General features: G+C 42.2%; 1 protein-coding gene across 2 annotated transcripts in view; it reads left to right on the top strand.

The window, feature by feature from the left end:
• KCNAB1 (potassium voltage-gated channel subfamily A regulatory beta subunit 1) overlaps nucleotides 1-24,560 on the top strand; it is a 311,123-nt gene that overhangs the window by 66,857 nt on the left and 219,706 nt on the right. Inside the window, exon 1 of one of the 2 annotated variants that reach the window (XM_054579924.1) lies at nucleotides 14,602-15,106. The exons of the other annotated variant lie outside the window; for it this stretch is intronic. Within the exon in view, the coding sequence (XP_054435899.1) occupies nucleotides 14,886-15,106 (221 nt within the window). The 5' untranslated portion in view covers nucleotides 14,602-14,885. Of the gene's footprint in view, nucleotides 1-14,601; nucleotides 15,107-24,560 lie in introns of those variants that run through there. 2 annotated transcript variants of the gene reach the window in all.

The raw sequence follows: 24,560 nt of genomic DNA on the forward strand, positions 1-24,560 counted from the left end.
TGGGCCATTGACTGTCTCCAGCATAAGAGCTGCCTCAGGGCTCGCCCTGGGCTTGTTTGGAGCAGCAGAGTTGAGTGCCATTAATCAAGGGAGCAAGAAGCCAGAATCAACATAGACCACAAAAGACTGCCCCTTTGTGAAGACATTTATGTTTTAGGGGCTTCCAACCCAGGAGACTCTGGTGGTTGTCGTTCAACAGCCACTTGCTCACCCTTGTTCTCACTAAGGGAATCCTGACTTTGTTCCCTTTCCTCCAACCAGCCGTGTGTTTAAGGGAGGGTTAGCTTCTCCCCTGTACCTAACGGTGAACCTCGATTTGTCTAAGCCACAGTCTCCATGCATGGACCTGCAGCATCAACCTGGGAACTTGTTAGAAATACAAATTCATAGGCCCCACTCCAGACCAACTGAATCAGAGATTCTGGGAAAGAGGACCAGCAATCTGCTTTAACAAGCCTTCTAGGTGATTCTGATGCCTGCTCAAGTGTAGACCACTGGTCTAAGCCAACCTAGCCCTGGGACAGCTAAGTGTGGGCAGGTGATGCAGTCCCAGTCAAAGAGATGGGATGGGGAACCGAGGCTTTGTAAGAAGACACAAAAGCAGATACATTCCCATTTTTCTCTTCCTGAGCACATTGATGTACAGCTAGTAAACTTATGATTTTTTATGTAATAAGAGGTGTTTATGAGGGGATTTGACAAATTCTTTGTCATTTCTTTGAAAAACATAAAATGTTAAAAATAAAAAGCAAGGAGGAGCTAAGCGTAAGTTATGTGAAGAGCTTATTGGGCTATGCTGGCCATGAGGCCTTATTCTATTGTCTGCCCTCAGCAGGACCACACGTCAGTCAGCCCAGAACTGGACACACAGATGGTGTCACCTCCGAGTCAGGCACTGGCCGCAGGGATGAGGCTGCTCACTCCACGCACGTCCCTTGCCAAACCCTCTGTCTCCGGAGGGGAGCGTTTTCCTAGGGCAGTGGAGAATGGCTGTTTGGATGTACACGGCTCATCCACGCTAAGACAAAGAAGGACCCCACGCTTGTCTCTGCAGCTGCTCTGTGGCTGCTGCTCAGACCAAGAGCAGTGTGTGCAGAGCTCAACCGCTTCTCGTCAAGGACTGTTTGCAGTTCCTCCCAGGCTTACGTGGCCTCTCAGTGTGAACTCTGCACAAGGCTGTCCCAATATTTGATATTTCATCACAAAGCCTCGCTGCTGAACATGAGACCTTCATTTGGCTCTATTTTCTTAACTGAACCCTAAAGCAGAGGCAGTATTAGTTGCTAAGAGCTGGGCTGGAGACTTTTGCTTCCTTTCCATCTCACAGAGTTAACTTTGCCACAATAGATCTGATTTCCCACAACCTCCTTGTCATCCTCCTGTCTTTCTTTAACATCAAAGTCGAAAAGCATTTCCTGATTTGGCCTTCAGTATTAGGTAATAGAGGCTATAAAGGAAGCAGACTGATTTTTTTCTTTTCATTTTTAATACCAGTTGCCCTGATAGAAAGGAAACTGCAGAGAGCTACAATGGCAGAATGCAGAGATTAATTAGCAGGCTCCCTCTCCTCCTCCTGCCCCCCAGTTGACTGGACTGTGTGGGTGACACGCGAGCGCCACCCCCCTCCCCGCTCTCCTCCGCCTCCCCCCCCGCCCCCCGCACACACTGATTTATGGAACATTCAGTCGATTAGTTGGAGGGCCTTTCAGCAACACAGCCTATCTGTCCCAGCATGACTATTTATAGGCTACTTTGTTCCAACAAACCACTTTCATTCCAAGCTCCTTCGTTCGGTTGGTATTGAACTATTTCCATCATCCATGAGGGTTCTGTGAGGCAGATCTTACTTACAGTTTGAAACCATTAATATCATTTGGTTGAAGTGATTTAATGTGGGACATTAGGCATGACTACACTAGATATTTTACTGTCACTAAAACAAATTGGGCACAAACATGAAGCAGTAAGACCGAGCTGCTATAGACTGTGATGCTCAAAATAAAACTAGGAAAAATATATGTAACATACATCTCAAGAAGATATGCCACCCATCAGAGTCTCTATTGCCTCCTGAATAGGTAAGTAAGCTAATATTTAAGATTCTTCATGATCTTAACACCTTTTACCACTCCATCTCCCTCTAACATCCTCTCTCACTGCCTCATCCAACTGTACCACATTGCCTCCTCTACTCTACATTTGCCCCACACTCCATGCATCCATGTCTGTTCACACTAACCCCTGACTAGGTATGTCCTTATCTTACCTGTATAACAATGAGCTCCTATGCCCTAAAACAATATCCTGTTCATTTTCAAAGCCCAGAGCAAACATCACCTCCTCCATGCAGCCTCCTCTGATTTTCACACAGTCCAAATGAATCTCTGCTTGGCACTCCCACCACTCCAAAATTACCTGAGCTGCTGCTTCTTCATTTCCTGTGATTTATTAATTTAATTTTTTTAATTACAATTGACACTCAGTATTATATTTGTTTCAGGTGTGCAGTATAGTGGTTAGACACTTATGTAACTTACAAAGTGGTCCATAAGCCTAGTACCCCCCTGGCACCATCCACGGTTATTACAATATAACTGACTGTACTCCCTATGTTGTCCTTTACATCTCCATGATGTAAGTAACTGCCAATTTGTACTTTTTAATCCCTTTACCTTTTTTACTCAGACCCTCAACTCCCTTCCCATCTTGGCAACTATCAGTTTGTTCTCTGTATCGATGAGTTTGTTTTTGTTTTGTTTGCTCATTTATTTTGTTTTTTTTAGATTCCACATATAAGTGAAGTCATATGACATTTGTCTTCCTCTGTCTGATTTAGCTTCTTTAGCGTGTACTTCATTCTGTCCTGTATTTGCAGTTAGCTAATTTTATGTCTGTCTCTCTTATTAGATTTTAAGCTGCTTAAGAAAAAATGGGACTTGTTTATCTGGGAATGTTCCTACCATTCCCAGCACCTAGAACAGTGCCCAGTATGAGGTAGATGTTTAATAAATATTTATTTAATAAATGGACGAGTAATGTGATTTCTTTCCAATGTTGGATTCTTCCTAGAAAAAGGTAGGAAAAAACAGCCTTAGTTGGACTGCTGATTTGAATAATTTGAGTGAAACACTTTATGTCTTTAGGTTTTAGTGGATTAATTTTAAATTAAAAAATGAAAAAGCATTATGTTTTCAACACGAATTATGTACCTGTTTTAATCTTAAATGCAAAATAATACTCCCAGAAACCTATGTTTCTTCTCTAGAATATTTTTACTTCCTGCATTTCAAACACAGTATTTATTCACATTTTGATTAAAGTTAGATATTTTACTGAAAGAATGGAAGTATTTTATTCAGCTATGGCTTTGGAAATGTCTGAAGAGTCGTATGGCTGAGCATATGTGGCTACTGCTGCTTTAAACAGATCACTTAAGACAGTCTCTAAAAGGTCACTGTGCATTTCATAAAGGCAGTAGTTTCTCATTTCATGATACCCTCAGGCAGGGCAAACTAGTCCCACCAATCTGAGTACATGCTCACTGTCTGGTTGGGCATGATCTTTTCTGTTTCAATGTCCCCAAAGCAGCACTGGATCAGCCCATTACAGCAAAGACTTATCAGTGGGCTATGAAGTATTGAACTATTCCTGCCTACTTGAAGGAAGATGTAGCTTAAGCGCTCCCTACTCAATGTGCCTTGAATAGTTTCCATTTACCTGTCCAGATCCATGCCCTACCCTTTTCTACTCTGGTTTGCACCCCAGATGGCTTCTGGATCCTCTTGTGGCCTTTGGCTTCTAGTTAGGTTCAACCAATTGGCAGGAGATGGGGGGTTAGTTGGGACACTTATTTCTTGAACTTGTTTCCTGTGGGCTGGCCCGTCCTCCATCAAGAGTCACAGCTTCTGTCAGGTGCTCCTTACCACTCAGCCCCATTTGCCTTCAGATTGTCCCTTTGGGCCTGGAGCTGGTAAGAGATACAGCTGTTATGAGGCCTGAGGCACTGTGGCCTCGGGGACATTCCCTTGTCAGTTGTCTCTATTACTCACCTCAAATGGCCCACAAGTGTACGTACCATGCTTTTCCTGCTAAGGCCTGACCAAACTACCATATCATATCAGACAAGCCTCAGGGGTCCCAGATTTGGTTTTGTTTTAAAATCTCTTTCCCTTTCTGAAAAACTGGTGCCCAAGTCCTTAGTTGGACAGGTATTGCATAGTGGGTGGGAGAAGAAAAATGAATGAGGATCTCTGTCCAGCAACTTTCATTATTAATCTTTGTGGGATACATCTCAACACTCATAAAAATCCAAACAAAACAAGTGAAAGAGAATTAAAAAGGATAAAAAGAATTATAGAAACCTAAAATTGGACATGACCTTGGCAATTGTTTGGGGAGGGATTTGGTCTATGCCCAGAGCCACATTCTGAGGACAACTTCTACATCTACAACTCCCTTTTCTAAAAAGAGAATTTTGAAGCTCTGGTCTCTTCTCCTTCTTATAAGCACACTAATCTCATCATGTCCCACCCCTATGACTTCATCTAAACCTAATTACCTCCCAAAGGCCCAGCCTCCCCAATACCATTACATTGGCAATTAGTGCTTCAACATATGAACTGGGGGGAGACAAAAATATTGGGTCCATAACAGTGCCTGACATAAAGATAGCTTTCAGTGGTGGCCAGTATGAGATCCAGAGTTTGCTTCTATGTATCACATGGATGGTGACTAGGTGGTATGGTCAGGTTCCTTCTCTTGGGGAATTTACATAGGAAATTTGCAGTTAGTCAGTCTGTAGACCCTGGAGCTGTGGAAGCAGAGACCAAGCCGCAGAGTCATGGTAACATGGTGGGTAAAGCTCCAGAGCAGGAAAGAGCAGACCTCACCTGCTGAGGGAGCCACCAGAAGGTGGGGACACTACAGAGCATGGTCCCCCGATGACCTTCCAGTTCATTCTCAAGCAGGTTCTTTCTTAGACTTAACTATCTATTAGTTTAAAAAAGAGTTTCTTTTTTCTAATAAAAATCCCAGGACTTAATAATATTGAACCAAATTGGGTCACATGACTGACCGTCCTGAGTCAATCATTGTGACCTGGGTCACAGGCTCACACCGGGACTTTGACAGTAGCATTATATCCCGCTTAAGATGGCAGATACTCTTACCAGATGAAGAGAGGAGAGATGTTGGACATGCCAAAAGAACAAACCTATTTTAGTTTCTTACTTCCTGAAAGAGCACATCAAACCCAACTACCACGCAGAGAAAGAAATTCTTTCTTTTCTCCATCATGTGCTTCTGGTCCTGTGGCCACAGTTCAAGGACTTCCAGTGACAACAAGCTTACCAGATCTCCAGGTGGGCAGCATGACGGGTATGCAACAGCCCACTTTGCCAGTGGGTCCTGCTGCTAGTTCCCGTTTCTATCCTACGTATGTGACAACGCTCCCCAAAATTGAGTCCCTCCTCCACATGACCATCTTTTGAATTTCAGAAGGCAGTTAACAATAAGAATGATTACAGGGAAATTAAAATCAGGCAATCATTGGCTGGAGGGAATATGTTTTGTCATTTAGCTACATCTAACATTAACTCATGTCTAATCAATTAAAAAGAAAAGCCCCCAGCCAAAAATGTTAGGTGTCCAAATGTCCTCTTTCCTCCTCCCCCACATGAAAGTTTTATAACCAACGACCGTATTGCTATAAATAAGGTACAGTGCTGTTGTGTGAGTGAGCACTGAGCCTAAATGACGATGCTAGGTATGGAATGGCTAATGCCTCCCTAGATGTAGAGCACACCAGTGGTTCCTACAGACGCTCTGATCTGACTAGCAAGGGGATGGGATGACTCTGCTTCCAGTTGGCTTTTGTTTAATGACACCTCGCTTAAAATGTCACTTTAAAAGTTACAAACAGGCAAGTTGATCTGTAAATGAACGTAGAAACACTTGGGGTATAAGCCAAAGAAAGCTCTTGGGATCTAGTAACTCAGTGTGCTCACTGCAGAAGCAAATGCGTTCAACACCGCAGAGGCTCCCCCTGGTAGCTAGGGGTTTTGCCTGAGGCTCAAAGTGAGAAGATGGGTGACCAGAGAAACGGCCCCAGTCATGACCTTTGGGTACCTTGTCCATCTGCTTAAACCTCCTTAAGGAGACCCGAGTCACCCTCTGATAGAGACAAGGAAACTTTTTAATCTGATAAACTGAGGCTCCTTAAACCCAGAATGGGTTGTTGGAGGACATAGAACGTTCTTCCTGGAAGGTCAGCCTGAGACGCCTGAGGTCAAAGGTGACAGTATTAGACCCTCAGCTCTCTGGGAGCCTTCTACATCCTGCAAATGTCCATCAATGGTCAGAAAAAGAGTTTTTATTGACTGTCCTCAGTGGGTCCTAACGCCCCTCTTTTTTCTAGGGCAAGAAGAAGCCTATACCTTGTTGTTTAAGGTAACTCATCCATTTCCCAAACAGTGGCAAACACGTAGCTACTTCCGAGTTCCAGCTCCCTATCAGAGCTGATCTTCAGGCCACTCTCCAGATTCTTCTTGCTCTCCTCTGAGTTGTCCCTTGCCTACCTGGTGCCTGTGTGTCCCAGAGCTGCCCCACCTGGTCTTTGGGGCATTCTGCTGCACCCAATATCTTTGACTGCAAACCTTGCACTGCCTCCGTATCCAGCTCTGTGCTCGGTCACCTCCTGTGCACCGTGGGAGCCCTGCTGGTCTTTGGCTGCGTTATTGCCTCTAGTACCACCCTCGGCTATTGCTGCTCTGCCATCCCTGCATGCCACCCCAAACCGAGTGTTGTGTCCATGTGGCACTTATTTGGGAATGCCGTGGACTCTCCCTCAACCTAGTCAGGGTCTCTAGTATCTCGGCCCGGTGATGGAGGAGGCACGGACTCTTCTGGGGAAGCCCACAGCAACTGAACTCTTCGTTCTTCACACTCTTGTCTTCAAAGTCTTCTCAGAGATGTCCCAGACCTCTGACTTTGTAAAAAAATTTTACGTTCAGATCTCCAGGCTTTGCCCCTGAGAGTGAAAGGGAAGTCTGGAGCTTAAAACAAAACAAAACAAACTTTCTCTCAGCCAAGTCATGCTTTGTTTTATTTTTTATTTTTTAAAACAGATGTATTGAAATATAATTTATATATCTCAAAATAAATCTTTAACTAAATAATTTTAGTAAATTTCTAGTAAAACTATAACCAAAATTCAGTTTTAGAACATTTCCATAACCTCAAAAAATTTCCTCATGCCTGTCTGTAGTTAATCGCTGGTCCCATTCTAAGTCCTGGGCAATCACTGACCTGTCCCTATAAATGTGCCTTTCTTGGACCTGTCATAAACATAGAATTATATAATATGTAACTTTTTTTGTCCAGCTTCTTTTACTTAGCATAATATTTTTAAGGATGATTCATGTTGTTGCATGTTCCATTCTTTTAAATGCTGAATAGAATTACACAAATATAACATTTTATTTATCCACTCAATATTTGATAAACATTTGGATAGTTTTCTAGTTTCAGTTGTTATGAATAATGCTATTATAAATATTCATGTTCATGTCCTAAGGGGGTCATATTTTTTATACCTATTAGTGGAATTCCTTGGTTCTCTGGGAGATAAGCTCTTCAGGAAAATCTTTTGTCCAAAGACATGGCCAATATTTCTGACCAGCTTTTTTTATTGTAAGACAATGGCAGAAATTATACTAATGGTTAATGATTTAGGAAGTACTAATCACATTTATAAAAAAAAATAAAATAAACAGACCATGTGTCCCATTTTCTCCCAGCTTTATGACCAGGTTCCAGACAACTTTATGAGAAATTACGTATTATGAAGAGGCCTGAACAAAATAATTTGAACTGTGAACTTCCTATTTTCCCACATGTGCCTACTATAGCACTGTGCCACTTTTCCTTGAATGCATAAAGTGATGCATAAATATTGGAGCGCTCGCTGAGGGCTGTGGGTATACTTTAAAGGTTAATTGAAAAGCTTAACTATCCTTTGAATTATGTTTTGGTTTGGATGTGGCTGCTGCTGTGAGAATATTTGCTTTGGCTTGTCCTCAGATTTTCCTGGTAAGGGTTCTCTGATGAGACTTTTCTTCCAGGAAAGCAGAAGAGTTGACATCTGAAAGCTTCTTTCCTTTAGCAGAGCTTGGAGTATTCCCAATTTGGCTTCTTAATTTTACTTTCTCCATTATTCAGAAACTAAGCCCATGCAAATCTAAACCCATGCTAATTTTCACGGCCAGTTCAATTTCTCAGAGTATAATAAATTGTTCTCCGAACCCATGTGTTAAGAATTTCTGATAAATAGCAAACTCCCCAACAATTCCTCTTCTAATCACAAATAGTTGGCACATAAAGTGGCTTGCCATCTGTATACTTACATGTTTAAAATTCTTTGGATATTAGCAGATTCTTTTTTGTTTTGAATGAATCCGTTTCGTGGCTGTATAATTGAATGTTTCCTGGCTCTGGCTGGCTGTGGTTTCTAATGGAATAGAAACCATACGTTCTCAGTGGAATCAGCCAAAAGCAATTTGACTTTACTTGTAAGAAATTGAATCAATTAAAAATTTTCCATGTAATAGGAAAAAAATTTTTTTCTTGAGCAGTGGGAATGAAGTATTATGAAGTATTTAAAAGATTGATAAAAGGCTTACTCTAAAGTTACCCAGAATGGATGATTGAATTGTTCTGAATTTTTTTAGACTTTTAATGTTGAAATTTTCCTCTCACTCATAATAAGAATATGACTTTTCTTAAATTATATTGATAAAATGACACTATTCAAAGCCCTTCTCACAAGGAAGTTCTTTCCGTGAGGAGCGACATACACAACGCTAAGGAGGCAGGCTGCCCCAGGGAAACTCCAGATTTGCAGCTTCCTGACTGGGTCACCTTGGGTAACTTCCTTACTTCTCTGTGTTGCCTGTTTCCTTATCTGTAGAATGGAGTTGATAACATAACAGTTCCCCATGGGATTTCATAAAGAGTAAATGAATTATTACATGTAAAGTGTTCTTAAGTGTTTCTAGGCTATAGGAAGGGCTGTGTTTTACTGTTACCAGTAATTGCTGAAGTCTCCTGATGAGCTTGTTTGAGAGATTAAAGCGTTCTTAACAGCTCTGCTTTTAACACATTGAGATGGATACTTAGCAGTTATTAAGTGCCTTCTGTGGGCCAAGCACTATTTCATGTCATTCCCACAATTATCCAGAGAGTTATGTTCTTTCACCATTTTTTTTTTTTTCGGAGAAGATGCTGAGGTGCAGGGAGGATGAGAATACTGTTTAACCGCGGGAAGAAAGGAGAGAGCAGAGCTGGGAATTATACCTGGAGCCCACTGGCCCCGCACTCCAGAGTCCTTCTGCATTACCAAGAAGACTCTATGATGAGAATATGAAGATTGGGTGCAAGTTAAGTAGCGTGGGGTCTGTTCCTAACCAGCCGTGTCACCATGACCCAATGATGACCCTTTGACATTATTTCCAAAGAATTCTAAATGTCAGATAACGAATAAAGACCTGATCAGATCAAGGCAAAATTGCAGAATAAGCGGTAATATGGCTTTATGTAATCTTGCACCTCCATATCTCTCTGAAAAAGCACTTTATGGAGTCTATAGAGCAAGAGAGGACCTTGGAAATAAATATGTATTGCCCTCATATCTCAAGTGAGAGAAAAGAGGCAGAGCGATCTGTAATGTTACCTGAGGTGACAGACAAAGTGACGTAGCCAGTTTGCAACCCAGGTCTTTGCTTTCTGTGGCACGCCTCTCTCCATTGCCTCATGACACTTTTAAGACTGCTGATTCCAGATGCCCAATATAAAGCAAGTTCTTAAAAGGGCAAATTGGCAGAATAAAGAGATTATTAAGAAAAAGAAAAAGTACTAGAAGTGCCTCAAAAATCACCACTTTTGTATCAAGCATTACCATGTATGGGTTTCAGGAGTTTTTGGAAAGGAATAAGTAGGTTGTAGTGGGAGCATGTCTTTAGAGGACATTGTAACATTGGTTTAGGATGCATAGAGTGGCAAGATAATAATGTTTATCATGGCCTAATAAAGACTTTTGGGGACATCTTCTTTAGAGAGCTCCAATAGTTTCACTTGCCCAAAAAGATAAGAATTAAATTAAAAACAAACAATACCTGCATCTGTATTAGTTTGTTAGGGCTGCTATAACAAAATACCGCAGACTGGGTGGCTGAAACAATAGAAATTTATTATTTCACAATTCTGGAGGCTGAGAGTCGAAGATCAAGGTGTCAACAAAGGTTGACTTCTTTGAGGCCTCGCTCCTTGGCTTGCAGATGGCTGTGATCTCCCTGTGTTTTCTTTCCTCTGTATGTGTCTTTGTCTTAATCTGCTCTTCTTAGAGGACAGCATCCTGTCCTCTAATATAGGATTTTTTACTTCAATTAACTTTTAAAAAAAAATTTTTCTATTATAGTTGTCCCAGTTCCCCCATTGCCCACTCCCACAGTCACTCCCCACCCTGTCGTCCATGTCCGTGGGTCATTTATACCTGTTTGTTGATTAAATCCTTCCTTCTCTTTTCCCCCTTATCCCCATCCCTGCTCCCCTCTCGTAGCTGTCAGTCTGTTCCTTGTTTCTATGCCTCTGATTCTATGTTGCTTGTTTGTTTGTTTCGTTCATTAGGCTCCTCTTATAGGTAAGATCGTATGACATTTGTCTTTCACCACCTGGCTTATTTCACTTAGCATAATGCTCTCCAGTTCCATCCATGGTGTCTCGAAGGGTTGTAGCTCCTTCTTTCTTTCTGCTGCATAGTATTCCATTGTTTGAATGTACCACAGGTTTTTGATCCACTCAATTACCTTTTAAAGACCCTATCTCCAATACAGCCACACTCTCAGATACTTACTAGGTATTAAGGCTTCAACATATGAGTTGGGGGGTACCCATAACAATATCTATGTCTGTGTCTATGCCTATGTCTGTCTATGTCTATGTGTCTATGCCTATGTCTGTCTATGTCTCTGGCTATGTCTATGGCTATATCTGTGTTTATATCTGTGTCATCATTTTTGGGTCTTATTTGAACTTGAAATAATAATAGTGAGAACTCCAAATCCTATTGTGTGACAATGGAAGCATACATATTCCAAATCTAATTTCCCCAGCTTAATTAGCATGCTGCCTGTTAGCACAAACTTATTAGGAATGAGCATTCTCACAGTCACCCGTCACCTAATTTTCGGGCTCTTGAGACCCACTGCTCCATTAACGCTGGGAAGGGTGAGTACAGCTGGAATAAGTCCCCAAGCCGCTGGCTGGCTGTCAGAAAGCCCATGCGGTGTCAGATCTGAAAGATGCACTATGGGCAGCAAGAAGGAAGCTTGCACTCTGAGCACTCCCCTGGCTTCAGTCTCTTGATTCTCTTTGTGGCATGTATGAAAGTCTGGAACACTTGTCTGTACACAAGAGGTGCAGACCTGAATGTGGGGCAGTTATTCACGCCTTCTAAATGGGCAGGCTGTGAGAACCTAGAACATGCATAATTTTCTATTATTCTGTTTTTTTTTTTAAAGAAATCACATTTGTCTAAAAATTTGGCACATTCCAATACTCCTTCCTCCCCCTTCTTCCTTTCCTGCCTTATCTCCCTGTCTCAATTATTTATAGTGAGGGTCTGCTATGCACAAGGTACTCTGCAAGGTCCTGTAGGAGATCCAAAGATGACTCAGCGGAGCTCTGCTTTTGGTTATGTTTTCAGGCCTTGATCTGCTAGTTCTTGGCACTTTAGTGAACAGCGTCGAGTTGAGATCTTCCAAACCCTGAACACTCCTCCCTGTGGAACTGACAGCACCCTTACCTGGGCCCTTAGCCACCTTCCCACACCTTCTCCCCCTCAGCCACTGGCTCCTGACCCCACGGGCCCATGATGATCATTGGCTTATCTTGCCTCCCAGGCTGCTTTCTTTTTCCCTTTTTCTGATTCCTCCCACTTTTGCCTCTTTCCACGTTGACTCTTTTCCTGATTCCCACTGATCATTTCCAATGAGCCAGCTTAGTGTGAAAAAAATAAATGTTCTAATGATCTGCTTCTTCTTTATCTACTATTACTTATTCCAGGGAACAAAGATATTGAGGGTAAAAAGAAGTCATCCTAAGTTCATTTGTCCTCTTCTGTAGCCCTTGTCTCCTCCTAAAGTTACTTCCCAACTACTGAACATTAGGCAGTATATTTTCATTTGGTTTTTAAAAAGATTTTATTTATTTATTTTTAGAGAGAGGGGAAGGGAGGGAGAAAGAAAAGGAAAAAAGCATTGGTGTGTGAGAGATACACTGATCCATCGTCTCTTGCACACCTCCAACTATGGACCTGGTACGCAACCCAGGCATGTGCCCTGACTGGGAGTCGAACCAGTGGCCTTTCAGTTCACAGACCAGCACTCAGTCTACTGAGCCACACCAGCCAGGGCTATTTATTTTTAAAGTAAGGAGTGGGAAGGGTATAGAGTATAAAGAGTGAGTTTCCACAATGTGATTTAAACTTTATCCACAGGTCAAAAAATGTTAAAAATTTTATATCTGGAAGAGAATTGAAAGCAGGCACACATTCTACTTGAAAATTTACTTTCTACAACTTAATGTAGCTGGGAAGAACTGGTCAGACCTACTTTTTTTTTCTTTTTCTTTCTTTTTTTTCTTTTTCTTTTCTTTCTGTCTTTCTTTTTTTAATCATATAGACACAGCCAGAGTGTGTGTTTTCCTTCCATACCTGCCAACTCCTGGGAAGACAGCCTCCCTCCTCTCCTGCTAATCAAATTCATGCCCCAGGAAAAGTCCCACCCTCCTGTGAGGGCTACCTGGACATCCACAGCTCCTTGAAGTGCAGCTTCTAAACCACTGTTCTACCCCAGCAACAGCAAAGTCATGTCCCTAATAGGGTCTCAATAGAAGTGTGGGAATTAACAAATGAGGAACTTCCTCCAGCCTCCTATAATCATTTCCCTGCTAAACGCCAGTGTGTTTAGTGTCTGTACAACTCATTAAAAAATTAACGTGCCTCTGACATTGTTAATTAGCCCCCTTAAGACGGAATGCTTTATCCTTTCCACCCAGATTGCCAGCTCCTTGAGGAGAATGACAGTGTTTCATTTTTTTCTCCATATTTCTCTCTATTGCCTAGTGCAGAGATGGTGCACACATGTATTGATTTGTACCCTGTTCCTTTCTGCTTGACGGCAGTGTCTGTTGGGAACCACATTTAGAAAACCAGTTTAGCAGAAGCCACAACTTCATTGGAAATACATCTATACAAGGAGTCTGCCCTCCATGCAGTTGAAATGGAGAGAGAAATTTTTATTGGCCAGTTGGTGCTTAGTTTGGATTCAGCCACATTTATGAAGCAGTTGCTCTGCACCTGACACAGCCAGGCAATGCTCTTGACTCCCACTTTGTTGCTCACCCCTGATTCAGGGATAATGCTTGTCCTCACCAGATGCCATAGTTGACCAGCAGGCAGGCAGTGTACACACTTCCAGACACCCGGCCTTTGCGGGCGGACCCTCTACTTACCTTGTCTGTACACAAGAGGTGCAGACCTGAATGTGGGGCAATTATTCACGCCTTCTAAATGGGCAGACTGTGAGAACTTAGAACATGCATAATTTTCTATTATTCTGTTTGTTTGCTTTTTTTTTTTTTAAAGAAATCACATTTGTCTAAAAATTTGGATGGAGCCAGATTGCTGCCTCCTCCTCCCCAACCCTTGGTCACCCTCTGGGAGCCAGAACTGATTTTGCAGCAAGTTAGGTAACTTGACTCCAAGAAGTCAGTACTGTGGCTTTTCAGGAAATGTCAAACTTACCTGCTTAAGAAATAATGTGCAAAGGGGAAGTGAACTCTGGCAAGGCTACTAATAGGGGTTTTAGGCTGTGTTTTCGCCAAGTCAGCCAGTCACAGAGTATTCCCGTGTTCATTCACTGGCCTGATCCGTGGCAGAAGCAGCTCCACCCTGCCTTCCCCCAGTTCCAACTGTGGTGCTGCAGCGGGATTTGGTTTGAATCTGGGCAGAGGCCCCCTTTTATGAGCTGCCCTCCAGATTCCGTTACAGCAAGAGTCTGAAAGCGATCCTTGCCTTCCCGTTGCACACAAAGGCAGGGAGCTCTTTAAGTGAACTAGCTGCCTGCTCCTCCGTGCGCTGCAAGCCAGTGCTCCTGGGGGGCTCAGCGACCCAAGCTTTTCCCTGAAAATGAGTGGGAAGGGGTCTTGAGGAGCTCCCACGACATCCCGGAGTGGGGCAGGGAGGAAGCTGAAAGCCAGAGTGGATGGCGACCACCGGTCCCCGGGGACCGGGCTCCGATTAGCTGCTCCTCGGTATGCTCAGCGCGCAGGCAGAGCATCCTGCCAGTGGTCCAGAGGCTGCTGGCGGCGCATCTTGCGGTATGCCTGCGTGGATCTGAGCCATCGCCCAGAGGCGAGCCCGCATTCAGACACGGCGGACAGGCTTCCGGCCGGGCTGCGCGCAGACAGCACGAATGCTCAGCTCTAGGCGTCTGCGAAAGCCTCCCGACTGCACGGATTTGGCCGTGTAATCAGCCGAGACCGCTGCCCGGCAAGATTGGCGAGCCTGATCCGCGCTCCAGCGGCCGTGACAACTTCGGGGCTGGCCGCGGACTTCGTGGGTGCCCGGGGCTCTGCCCTGCACTGCAGCCGCTCTGCCGCTTCCCGGGACCTGAAGTCGGCCGCGAGGGCTCCTCCGACGGCATCCCCAGGAAGGGGGGTGGGACAAGGAGGGGTTAAAAGACGAGCAGAAACCCACCCAACTACTCAACCTCTCGTGACTGCCTGTGTGCTGGGGTTCTGAGAGGGACCGAGCGCTGCCCGGGGAAGCAATGCAAGTCTCCATAGCCTGCACAGAGCACAATTTGAAGAGTCGGAATGGTGAGGACCGACTTCTGAGCAAGCAGAGCTCCACCGCCCCCAATGTGGTGAACGCAGCCCGGGCCAAATTCCGCACGGTCGCTATCATCGCGCGCAGCCTGGGGACGTTCACCCCTCAGCACCACATTTCTCTCAAAGAGTCCACCGCAAAGCAGACTGGCATGAAATATAGGTATGGATGTAAGATTCCCTCTGCCCGGGGTTTCCGTGGTCTGCACAGGTGCAGTGGAGAGACAGTTCCTCCGGTTTGCAAAGTGACTTATTTATCGGTGGGTCGCTTAATTTAGAATTATCAGGTACCTCTGAAATAGCTTCTTAGGAGGGTTGGTTGTGATGGGTTGGGTGTGGATAGGATTTTTTTTTTTTTTTTTTTTTTGAATGCGGCCCTTTGTGTATATTCTAAAGTGTGAGGAACACCCTGGGAGCTGTATGCATTCCAGTCTGCAGAGAAAGATGCAACTGCTGGAAACTGCTATTGAGATCAGGGTAGCTTTTCAAGAGCATGTGGCTGTCCTATTTTATGGTGCAGATTGTAGTTTCTGTGATTATACTATTAAAAATAGTTTCCTACCTAGGACTGCATTCTTACTTATCTTTGGAAAGACCAAGGTAACAAATGGTATGCAAGCTTTTGAGGAAGTTTTCCTGGAGTGAGAAACACCCTATAATGGCAAATTAGAGTGAACACTGACTTATTTAAATCTAAATTACTGCTGGAAATAAAATGTAGGCGTTGTTGGGAAGTATGGAGAAAAAAGTCAGTTGTTGTAACACTATAGTCTCTCCATAACATTTTAAAATCCTTCTTCCTCTGTTTTCTGTAGTTGAAAATCTTTATGGTAATAGTTGATGCTCTCTTAAATGGGGAGAATGACTTAAATTTGATAAGTAGAAAACCGAATTATTCAATTGTGTGGCTCCTGCCTCCTCATTATATCTACTTTGTACTAAGTTTCTCTGACTTTATTTCTTGAAAACTACCGTGCTTCTGATCTCTAGAAGAGTTTGCAGATATTGAGGAGAAACGCTAATGATGCATCTTCTAAAGGCTTTGGTTACTCGAGTTTGCAGATATGATTTTGTCAATGATTTACATTTAACTGTCCAGCCTTTTTCTTAGGAACCAGGTTCTAGGATAGAAGGAAATGAACGCAATTAAAATAAGGCACATCTAAGATTGTTTCCCATGTGGGATTTTTGAAATAAGCATTTAAACCAATTTCTATAAAACTTGCTCCTGAAAAAGTGTCTTTGCAGAGTTCCAGGAAAGCTTCTCATTACAAAAACTTCAAGCACTGTTGTTTTGATATATTTTTGATCCATTGTGAAAGCAAGCTGTGAGTGAGGCTAGGGGTAGGGGCACTAAAAGCCGTGGCTAAAGCTCTTTGCCCCAACCTCTGTGCAAGGCAAAGAGTCTGACTCTGGGCAGGTCCGGAAATATCAGCAGTGTGAGTATCTCTGCTTTTCTGAAAGTTCCCTGTTGAAGAGTGGGCCCCCACAGTGACAGTTTTCTCACTGAGGCTGCATTCTGGAGCGCACTGGCATTTTCGATTGCTGCTTCTGTGGCACACACCCAACCCCTGCCCCGTGGACACAGAGCTGCTCTGCTGCTCTGCATCCAACCCCACTGCTGAGGTGAAGAGAGCTGCTTGCTTCTTCTCTCTGCAGGGCCCCTTGAAACAACAGGACCCTTAGGGTTAAGGCCAATCAGAGAGGTGGTTTGAATTGTGGCCTCCAGCACCTTAGCAGCACTGTGAGATTTTTCTTCTTTTTAACCAGAAGAAATAAAAAGTAACCTCCCTCATTTCTTGTGGCAGAGATTCATGGTTGCTTGGGGATCATTGTACTGGAAGAGTTTGGTCTTATGAAGGCTTTTGGAGGCAGATTTTCATTAAAGGTTTTCTGGTAATGCTTAGAGTTCAGATCATATGGGACAATAATTATCTCTCTTTCCCAAAAGCCCAGTGTGCAAGTAAGATTTAGTAAGATTCACATGGGGATCTTTCATTACTGGTAACTAAGGAGAGCTCTCCTCTGGCGAAGTTAGCCACATGCAGTCTTCAGTATACTTTGAATTTAATATGCTATTTGTTGTTTATGGTGACTGGACCAGATACCTGGCCCCACTTCCCCTCTTATTCTGGACCTTTCTATCTATGACAGGATGGTGGTTTCGTGTGAGTGTGACTTAACCTCCCTTTTTCAAATTCCACTTGGAGTGACCTTCAAGAAAGAAATTATGAGATTATGCCAAATGTACACAAAAATTTTCTTAGTGTTGGAAAGAGGTGGGAGGAGAGACTGTGCACTTTATCAAAAATGATAGAGAGAGTTTTATCAGCTGAATTATCCTTTTCTTTGACACTGATGTCATGAAAATATAATGTGCATGTGTGGACTACTCATTAATGATAATAGCAAAAATAATGTCATAGAGTTGGGGAGGGAATTGGCTCGGGTATGCAATTAGGAGAATGTCTGAAGGAACTAGAATGGAAAGTCACTGAATACTTGTGTTTTTGATAATATTCTCATCCTTGAAAATGACTTCTGTAGGCGTAGCTTAATCTAGGATCCATAAACCCTATAGAACATCAAAATTATTATATTTTTGTGCATTTTTTGAGGAGAGAATTCATAGCTTCCATCAAAATTTGAAAAGCATCTACCACTCACAAATTGTCAAAGAGCAGTGTTGTAGAGTAAAGAGGTATTCATTTAGTCAACAAATATTTACCGAGCACCTATTCTGCACCAGGAACCTTAACAGAACTAAGTACACAAAGATATAGCAACCAGGCAAGGTTTGCGATTTACATTAAGGTTGGGAAAACAGACCATGAATAAGAACACAGATGAACAAATAATAATCTATTGTTATTCCTATAAAGGCTATATTTTGGGGATGATAGTCATTGTCTGAGCCAACTTAGTTTATCTATTTTGGGGCTACCGTCGCCGCTGTAGGTTCAGGGTTACAGTTGCATGTTGGGGCACAGGTAATGGTGTCCATATCTGCCACCTGTTTTTGCCACCCCAGGGACTTCTTCCAGGTTTCAACACTGCTTAAGGTGTTACCTGGCCTTTGAGGGCTTACTTACAACCCTGATAAATGAATACAATGCCTTCTATCATTGAATGCCTTATGATTTTTAAAGCTCACCTTATATTGTTATCTGTGATTACCATTCATTAATCAGGAACTCATGACTTTGGGATTTTAGAAATGCATATAGTTGTGTGAAGCATCTGAATTCTGCGAGGATAAAATGTTCAAAACCACTATTAAACTCACACTACCATTGTGCAAGAATCTTGCATAAAGTTAGCTATTGCTTTAAGGCTAAGGATGGAAAAAATTCCACTAGGACAATATGCTACTCAAATGATACTGTCACCTCAAAGAACAAGATTCTACTTAATGTTTATCCTGGGGACTATCCTGTATGCGAATAACAGAATTATTGCTTTACTTATAGTGTTTATACTTGTGCTTTATTAATGCATGAGAGTTTCTTTATCTTAATTTTATGTGTGTTTTTAATCTCAGACTTCATCACACTATGTTAGAATTTGATGTACAATCTGCATCCATACATGGTAGATGTTGACACATGCCTGAACTTTTTATCCTACGAAAGCCAAATCACTCAAACACAAGTTAAGCCAGGTTGGTCTGGTTGTTTTTGTTCGTTTGGTTGTCAGTGTTTTTTGTTTTTCTGAAACTTTTTAGAATGATCCAGCTGGTAGTGTTTGACACGGTCTCGGCACTTTTGTCACTCAGAATTGAGCACATTTATTCTGAGAAGCCACCTCCAATTCTATAATTGTTACCTTTGCTCTAGAGCATTTGAGTATTGATGAACCCAATTTCATCGAGAAGAATTTTATCTGTAACATAACATTCGTGTCAATATAACCTTGTGCTGTATAGTTACATAAAACATTCTTTGAAACTCTTATGAGAATTCTTTACCAGAAGAAATTTTTGCTTGAGTAACAATCTAAATTCCACTAAAAAACTTCTCTTTTTCCAATTTTCTGGGTTAATCACATTACCACTTTTTGTCGTCATTGAAAGAATTTTTGAAATGACTATAGAGTCACAGGAATTCACACACACACACACACACACACACACACACACACACACACACAGGCACGCACAGGGAATTTCTGCGTACTCCTAAGCCAGTTTTAGCTACTGGTCACATCTTACATAACTATAGTACAGCATCAAAACTAGTAAACTGACAGCGGTACAGTCCACAGCCTTTATTCATATTTTACCAGTTACACATATTTTTCATGTGTGCATATGTTTATATGTCTATGCAATTTTATCACATGCAGAAGTTTGTGTAACTAGCACCACCATAAAGACGCAGAATTCTTCCATCACCACAAACTACTTCTTTATAGCCACTAATCTGTAATTCATCTCTATAATTTTGTTGTTTCAAAAACATTATATAAATGGAATTATACAGTTTCTAAAATATTTTGGGATTGGCTTTTTTCCCCACTTAGCATAACTCTCTCAAGACCCATCCACATGCTGTATGTATCAATAATTCATTTCTTTTCAGTTTGAAGGAGTGTTCTATGGTGTGGATGTTCCACAGTGTTTTTTAACCATTCACCCACTGAAAGACAATAAGGTTGTTGTCATCATTACTTTAGGATGCATTAGAGACCATCAGATTATATAACCTTATTTCCAAATCCTTTCACTGCCCTTCAGTAGCTCAGGAGATAAAATTTAAATGACCTAACATGGCACCTGAGGTCCTTCAGCGTCTGACTTTCATCAAGCTGTCCAGGCACTGTATTTTGTTGTTTTCTGGTCTTACCTCCAACTTCATGCTTTATCAGAAGTACCTACTTGTGAAAGGACTGCTCATGGTGCCCTGACTCTTCCTGTTTCTTATGTCTCTGTGTCATTTTTCATGCTGGTCCTTCTGGCCTGGAATTCTCCTACCCGTCTTAATAAGTGAGGTAAACTCCTATGCATCCCCCAAGACCAGCTCTAGCATAATCTTCTCTGTGAAACCTTCCTTGGTTCCCCCCATATAACATTAAATATTTATTCTTTAATGCCCTCTCATCATCTGGTCCTTATTTTTGTTATGGAAATGATTGATTGCATAGTACTGCTATTATATATCTGCACCTGTGTCTTCCCATTAGTTTGTGAACAGCATGAGATCTGGATTTTATTTACCCCGTAACCTCAATCTAATCTGACATCTAGCACATAATAGCTACTTAATAAATACTTGGAAAATGACTACACATGTGGGACACTCTGTTAAGTGCTGGAGATAGAGAGAGAGTCTTCTGTTGAGTATTTACAGTTTAGTCTGAGGAGTTTTCTACACAAAAGGCTGAATGATATGTTAAGTGATACAAAGAATAACACTTGCTGTAGTGTTGGGAGACTTCATTTACCAGGGACTGCTGGAATTAGGGAGATGTTTTGTGAGAAAGGTGAGTGGAGCTTGGCATTGAGGAAGGAAAAATACCAAGATAAACAGAGAGGAGGAGGACTGCAGACTTCAGCAGGGGCAACAGCATGTCCCAAATGCTGCGCATGAGGTGATGGGAAATGATGGAATAGGGCAGAGGATTCGTGCAGGAAAGCAGTGGGATGGCACAATGGAGAAGTAAAGAGGGGTCAGACTGTGGTACCTTGGAGGTCACGGTAAGCAAGTCTGACACAAGGAAAACATCGGCAGTGGTGGAACTATTACTGATTTTTGTTCAGGGTGTCTGGTTACAGAGCTCTGTTAAGAGAGGCTTAAACCAGCAGTTATTCCAAAAAGGAAAATCTAAGAGTTTTAAGTTAGAAATAGGAGAATTCCTGTTGAATTCCACAGCACTCTTTTTTTATAGAGACCAAGACTACACAGAAAAGACGCAGACCAGATGCCTTTTCCATGCCATTCCTTTCCCAGCCTCTTAAAGCACACGTCTCATCCACAGTTCTTTACCTCCCACGAATGGTGGGCAGATTTTGAATCAAAGCAATTGAACTGAGATCAGTCTTGTCAGCTGATTACGTAAAAGGCACCATGCATGTGTATGTGTGTGCGCGCGTGTGCGGGAGCCTCTGTAGAGGGAAAAGTGGGAGGAAACAGGTGGGCTGAAGTGGAGGAAGAGGAGAAGAGCCAGCTCTGTGGCTGTGTTTCAAAGAGAATTACTTGATTTTAGTCCAGAAAAGACAGCAGCGTGGTTGTTTCAAATGCCATTTTCTCTCTTTTTGGTAAAGAATACAATTGTCATTTCCACTAACTCCCATCATGAGTGTGGGCCTTCTCCTCTTCCTCCAACAAAATGCTTAGAATGGGGAGGGACCATCCTGAAAATTAGCGGCTGATTCAATCTCCTAGAGTTTATTCCACCTCTGCAAAGCACCAGCCAGAAGTCTGGCGTCCATGGGATGGTGAGAAAATGGTAGGAGGGAGGGAGCCTCCTGGAAGGCAAACGTGGCACCAGTTCCATGGTGTGTGTGTGAGTGTGAGCGCACAGTTGCAGGTGAAGGGAGCCATCCCAAGGGTTTCCAGAAGCAGCTCAGCTTCTAGCTGCAACCTTTAATTTGGTTGCTTCAAATGGGGTCTTTCATCCCAACCCACTCAGAGATCCCCTGTAGAAGTGCACTCATTTTAGAGGTATCCTATTTTAAAAGTTTCTGCAAACATTTCAACTGGTGGTAATTTGAGAAGTGTTCTTAGAGGAGAAAAAAATAACATTAGATTCAAAAGGAAAATCAGAGTAATAAATATAGCTGATTTTTCAAATTCATTGTCTATTATTAATATATTAATTCATGAAGAGTACGAGTCTGGGTCCAGTGAATCTGATTAGCATAAAGGGCTCTTGGTTTCTCTGCATATTATTCAAAGCTCCTTTTAGGAGAGAAAACGCTCTGTGAGAAGAACTGAATTCATAAGCATCAATTCATACTTTTCCTACAAGAATTTAAAAGTCATTCCGATAGTTATTAGACATCAAAAATGGTTCAATGTTGCAAATTAATCATGTTGTAGGCTCAAAACACATCACTGTCACCAGTTTTCCACTTTTTTTCACAATTAGGAAATAGAGGGATAGAGACTGAGGAATTTAAGGGAAAGGTCTTTAACATTTCCATTTCAATATTGAGAATGATTAATTCTGCGTGACCACTAGCAATGAAGGAGGTAGCAATGCATGTTAGTAGTGAGAAAACCTTAGATACCATCCAGATCAGTCATTTCATTTTATAGAAAATGTCCAGTTCCTTGGTCAGAATTATTCAGGGAGCTGATGGGAAGGGTAAGGCCACCCTGACTCCACGGGCAGGATTCCGTGCACTCCTTTAGTTTCTACATTGCAGCTTCTTGGTTATGCCCCATTTTTCAACACAGGAAAGAAGTACAGTGCACTCAAGCTTCTAGAAGGGACAATTCCCATCTATACATATGCACAGTTTGCAGTTTAAGCTTTTATCTCTCGAAGACACAAAGCCATGCTGTGCACCGGGAGAGCCAGACCAGCTTTCGTTATCTCCTGCAGAATGTGAGGACCCCAAAGTGTCGTCACAATGGCTTTCTACTTACACACTTTCTAAAGCTGGCCATAAATTAACTTCCAGATGACAGTGTGCTTAGCATCACAATTTGTAAAGAACTGTTTCCTCAGAAAGAGATATACAAAACCATGGACACAGATGATCGGACCGTGCAGTATGCCAATCCTGAATGTGAAATGCTCCTTTGGGCTTTCAGGGCTGAGCCTGCTTTACTCTCCTTCATGCTTTTAGAGATTATTTTGAAGTCTTGCTCCTGAGACTCAGAATCAAAATACATTTAAAAGTCCTTGTTGTAGGTTGGTTTTCAGTTACTCAGATTGGAAACCAAAACAGAAGCCCAGCAGTGATTTTTTTTTTCCCTTGGACTTGACAGCCAGGGAGGACTCTGAGAGGACTCGCACGGGCCATCTGGTCCAGCCCTCATGAGAAATCTGCTCTGTTTTTCCAATTTGCACTGTGCAGCAAGTACTTGTAAAGGCCCCTGAAGAAATACTGTGTAATCTCCTTTCACAGCAGTCATGAAAAAATAATTGGCTCTTCTTTCTAAGAATTAGAATCATTCATTAAGCTCTGAAATCCTCAGAGGAAGCTAGAAGGTGAGGGTTTCTAGAATTCTCCTCTAGCGTCTGGACCCTAAGAGACAAGTCAGTTTAGAAAGTGAGACTAGAATATCGGGGGGCAAGAAAGCAAGGGCCCAGCAGTGAGGCAAGTGTGGCCCTCGGTGGCACGCCGAGGATCCGAAGGTCCTGGGACACCAGGGAGGGGACTCTGTCCCATTCTGGTTCCAGCACCTGCTCACCTGGCCTGGCTGTTCAGCTGCCGACCCATCCAAGAGTGAAAAAACATTTCACATGAACAAAATCCTTCTTGCAATTGACTCAGCCTGTTTCAAGCTGTATTGGAAGATTCTTGATCTGTCCTTGATTGAAATAGAAAATGAGCCTGCTATAATTTCCTGCCTTGTAAGGCTTCTGGTACTTCAAAATCATTACTACGACTCAGCCTCCTAATTTCCAGGATGGTTCCCATCTTTTCCTCCTAGATTTCATTTTCTGATTCCCATCTGTAGTTATGACTCTCATCCTTTAAGTCCTCCAGAGCCAGATACAATTCCAAGTAAAGGTCTAGACTTTTCAATATAGCCAGTTGTCCTAATAACAGAAGCATGCTCTGTCCCCTTGTTTGCATGTCATGGTCATGCTTACTGTCATGGTCATGCTTAGGAGAAAAAAAATATTTTTAATATTTTGAGATAAGCTCTGAAAATATTGATGTGAAACATTTTAAAAACTGTCTAACCTATTTATTAGGATCATGGAACATGACTGTGGTGATAGCACAGTGAGCCTTATAAGATCATCAGCTCTAAAGGTTGTAGTGGTGACAACTGAAGTGTCTTGGGTTGAAGAATAATGATAAGGTCAAATCTGATATAAAGGTCCAATGGTAGTGGAGGATCCACATAAAAACTAAAACCTTATAGTACAATTAATTAGACTTTTACTATACTGTTATAAAGGAGTGTTGTTTTGTTTTTTTTCACCTAGCAGATTTAGATATGATGACAACTGTACATGGCTAGTATTATTCACAAGGAAAGCATTCTGCATTGGTAATGACCATCTTCCAGGACAGTACCCCTGAAGAGACCCAGTTACAAGAAATTCCAAGCACAATGTTCTTCATGATGAGTTTGTATCCACTGGAAGGCCCATTTGGTTTCAAACAGCTCTTATAGAAGAAAAGCAGGCTTTTCTCCCCGCTGAGGAACATATGCTAATAAAACCCCCTCTTTCCAATGTCTTTGAAATTAGTTTCCTCTTTAAATTTGTTTTTTATGTCACTGGGTTTTGTTGTTGTTAGTATCTTTGTCCTGAGACCAGAGCAGCAAGCTTGTTGTAAAAATCAATTGTGTAAATAATATGGCTTCAATGGATGTTACTTCTCTTTCAACTCAAGAACCAGCAATGAATTCCTCTGAGACATTTGATGAAAATAAGGCTTTTGACTCACTCCTACTCCATTTCCTATCTCTACATGTACAAGCACTTCT

This window comes from Pteronotus mesoamericanus, unplaced genomic scaffold (genome assembly GCF_021234165.1).
Source record: "Pteronotus mesoamericanus isolate MK-2021 breed Mesoamerican mustached bat unplaced genomic scaffold, CSHL_Meso_final contig_116, whole genome shotgun sequence".
Lineage (NCBI taxonomy): Eukaryota > Metazoa > Chordata > Mammalia > Chiroptera > Mormoopidae > Pteronotus > Pteronotus mesoamericanus.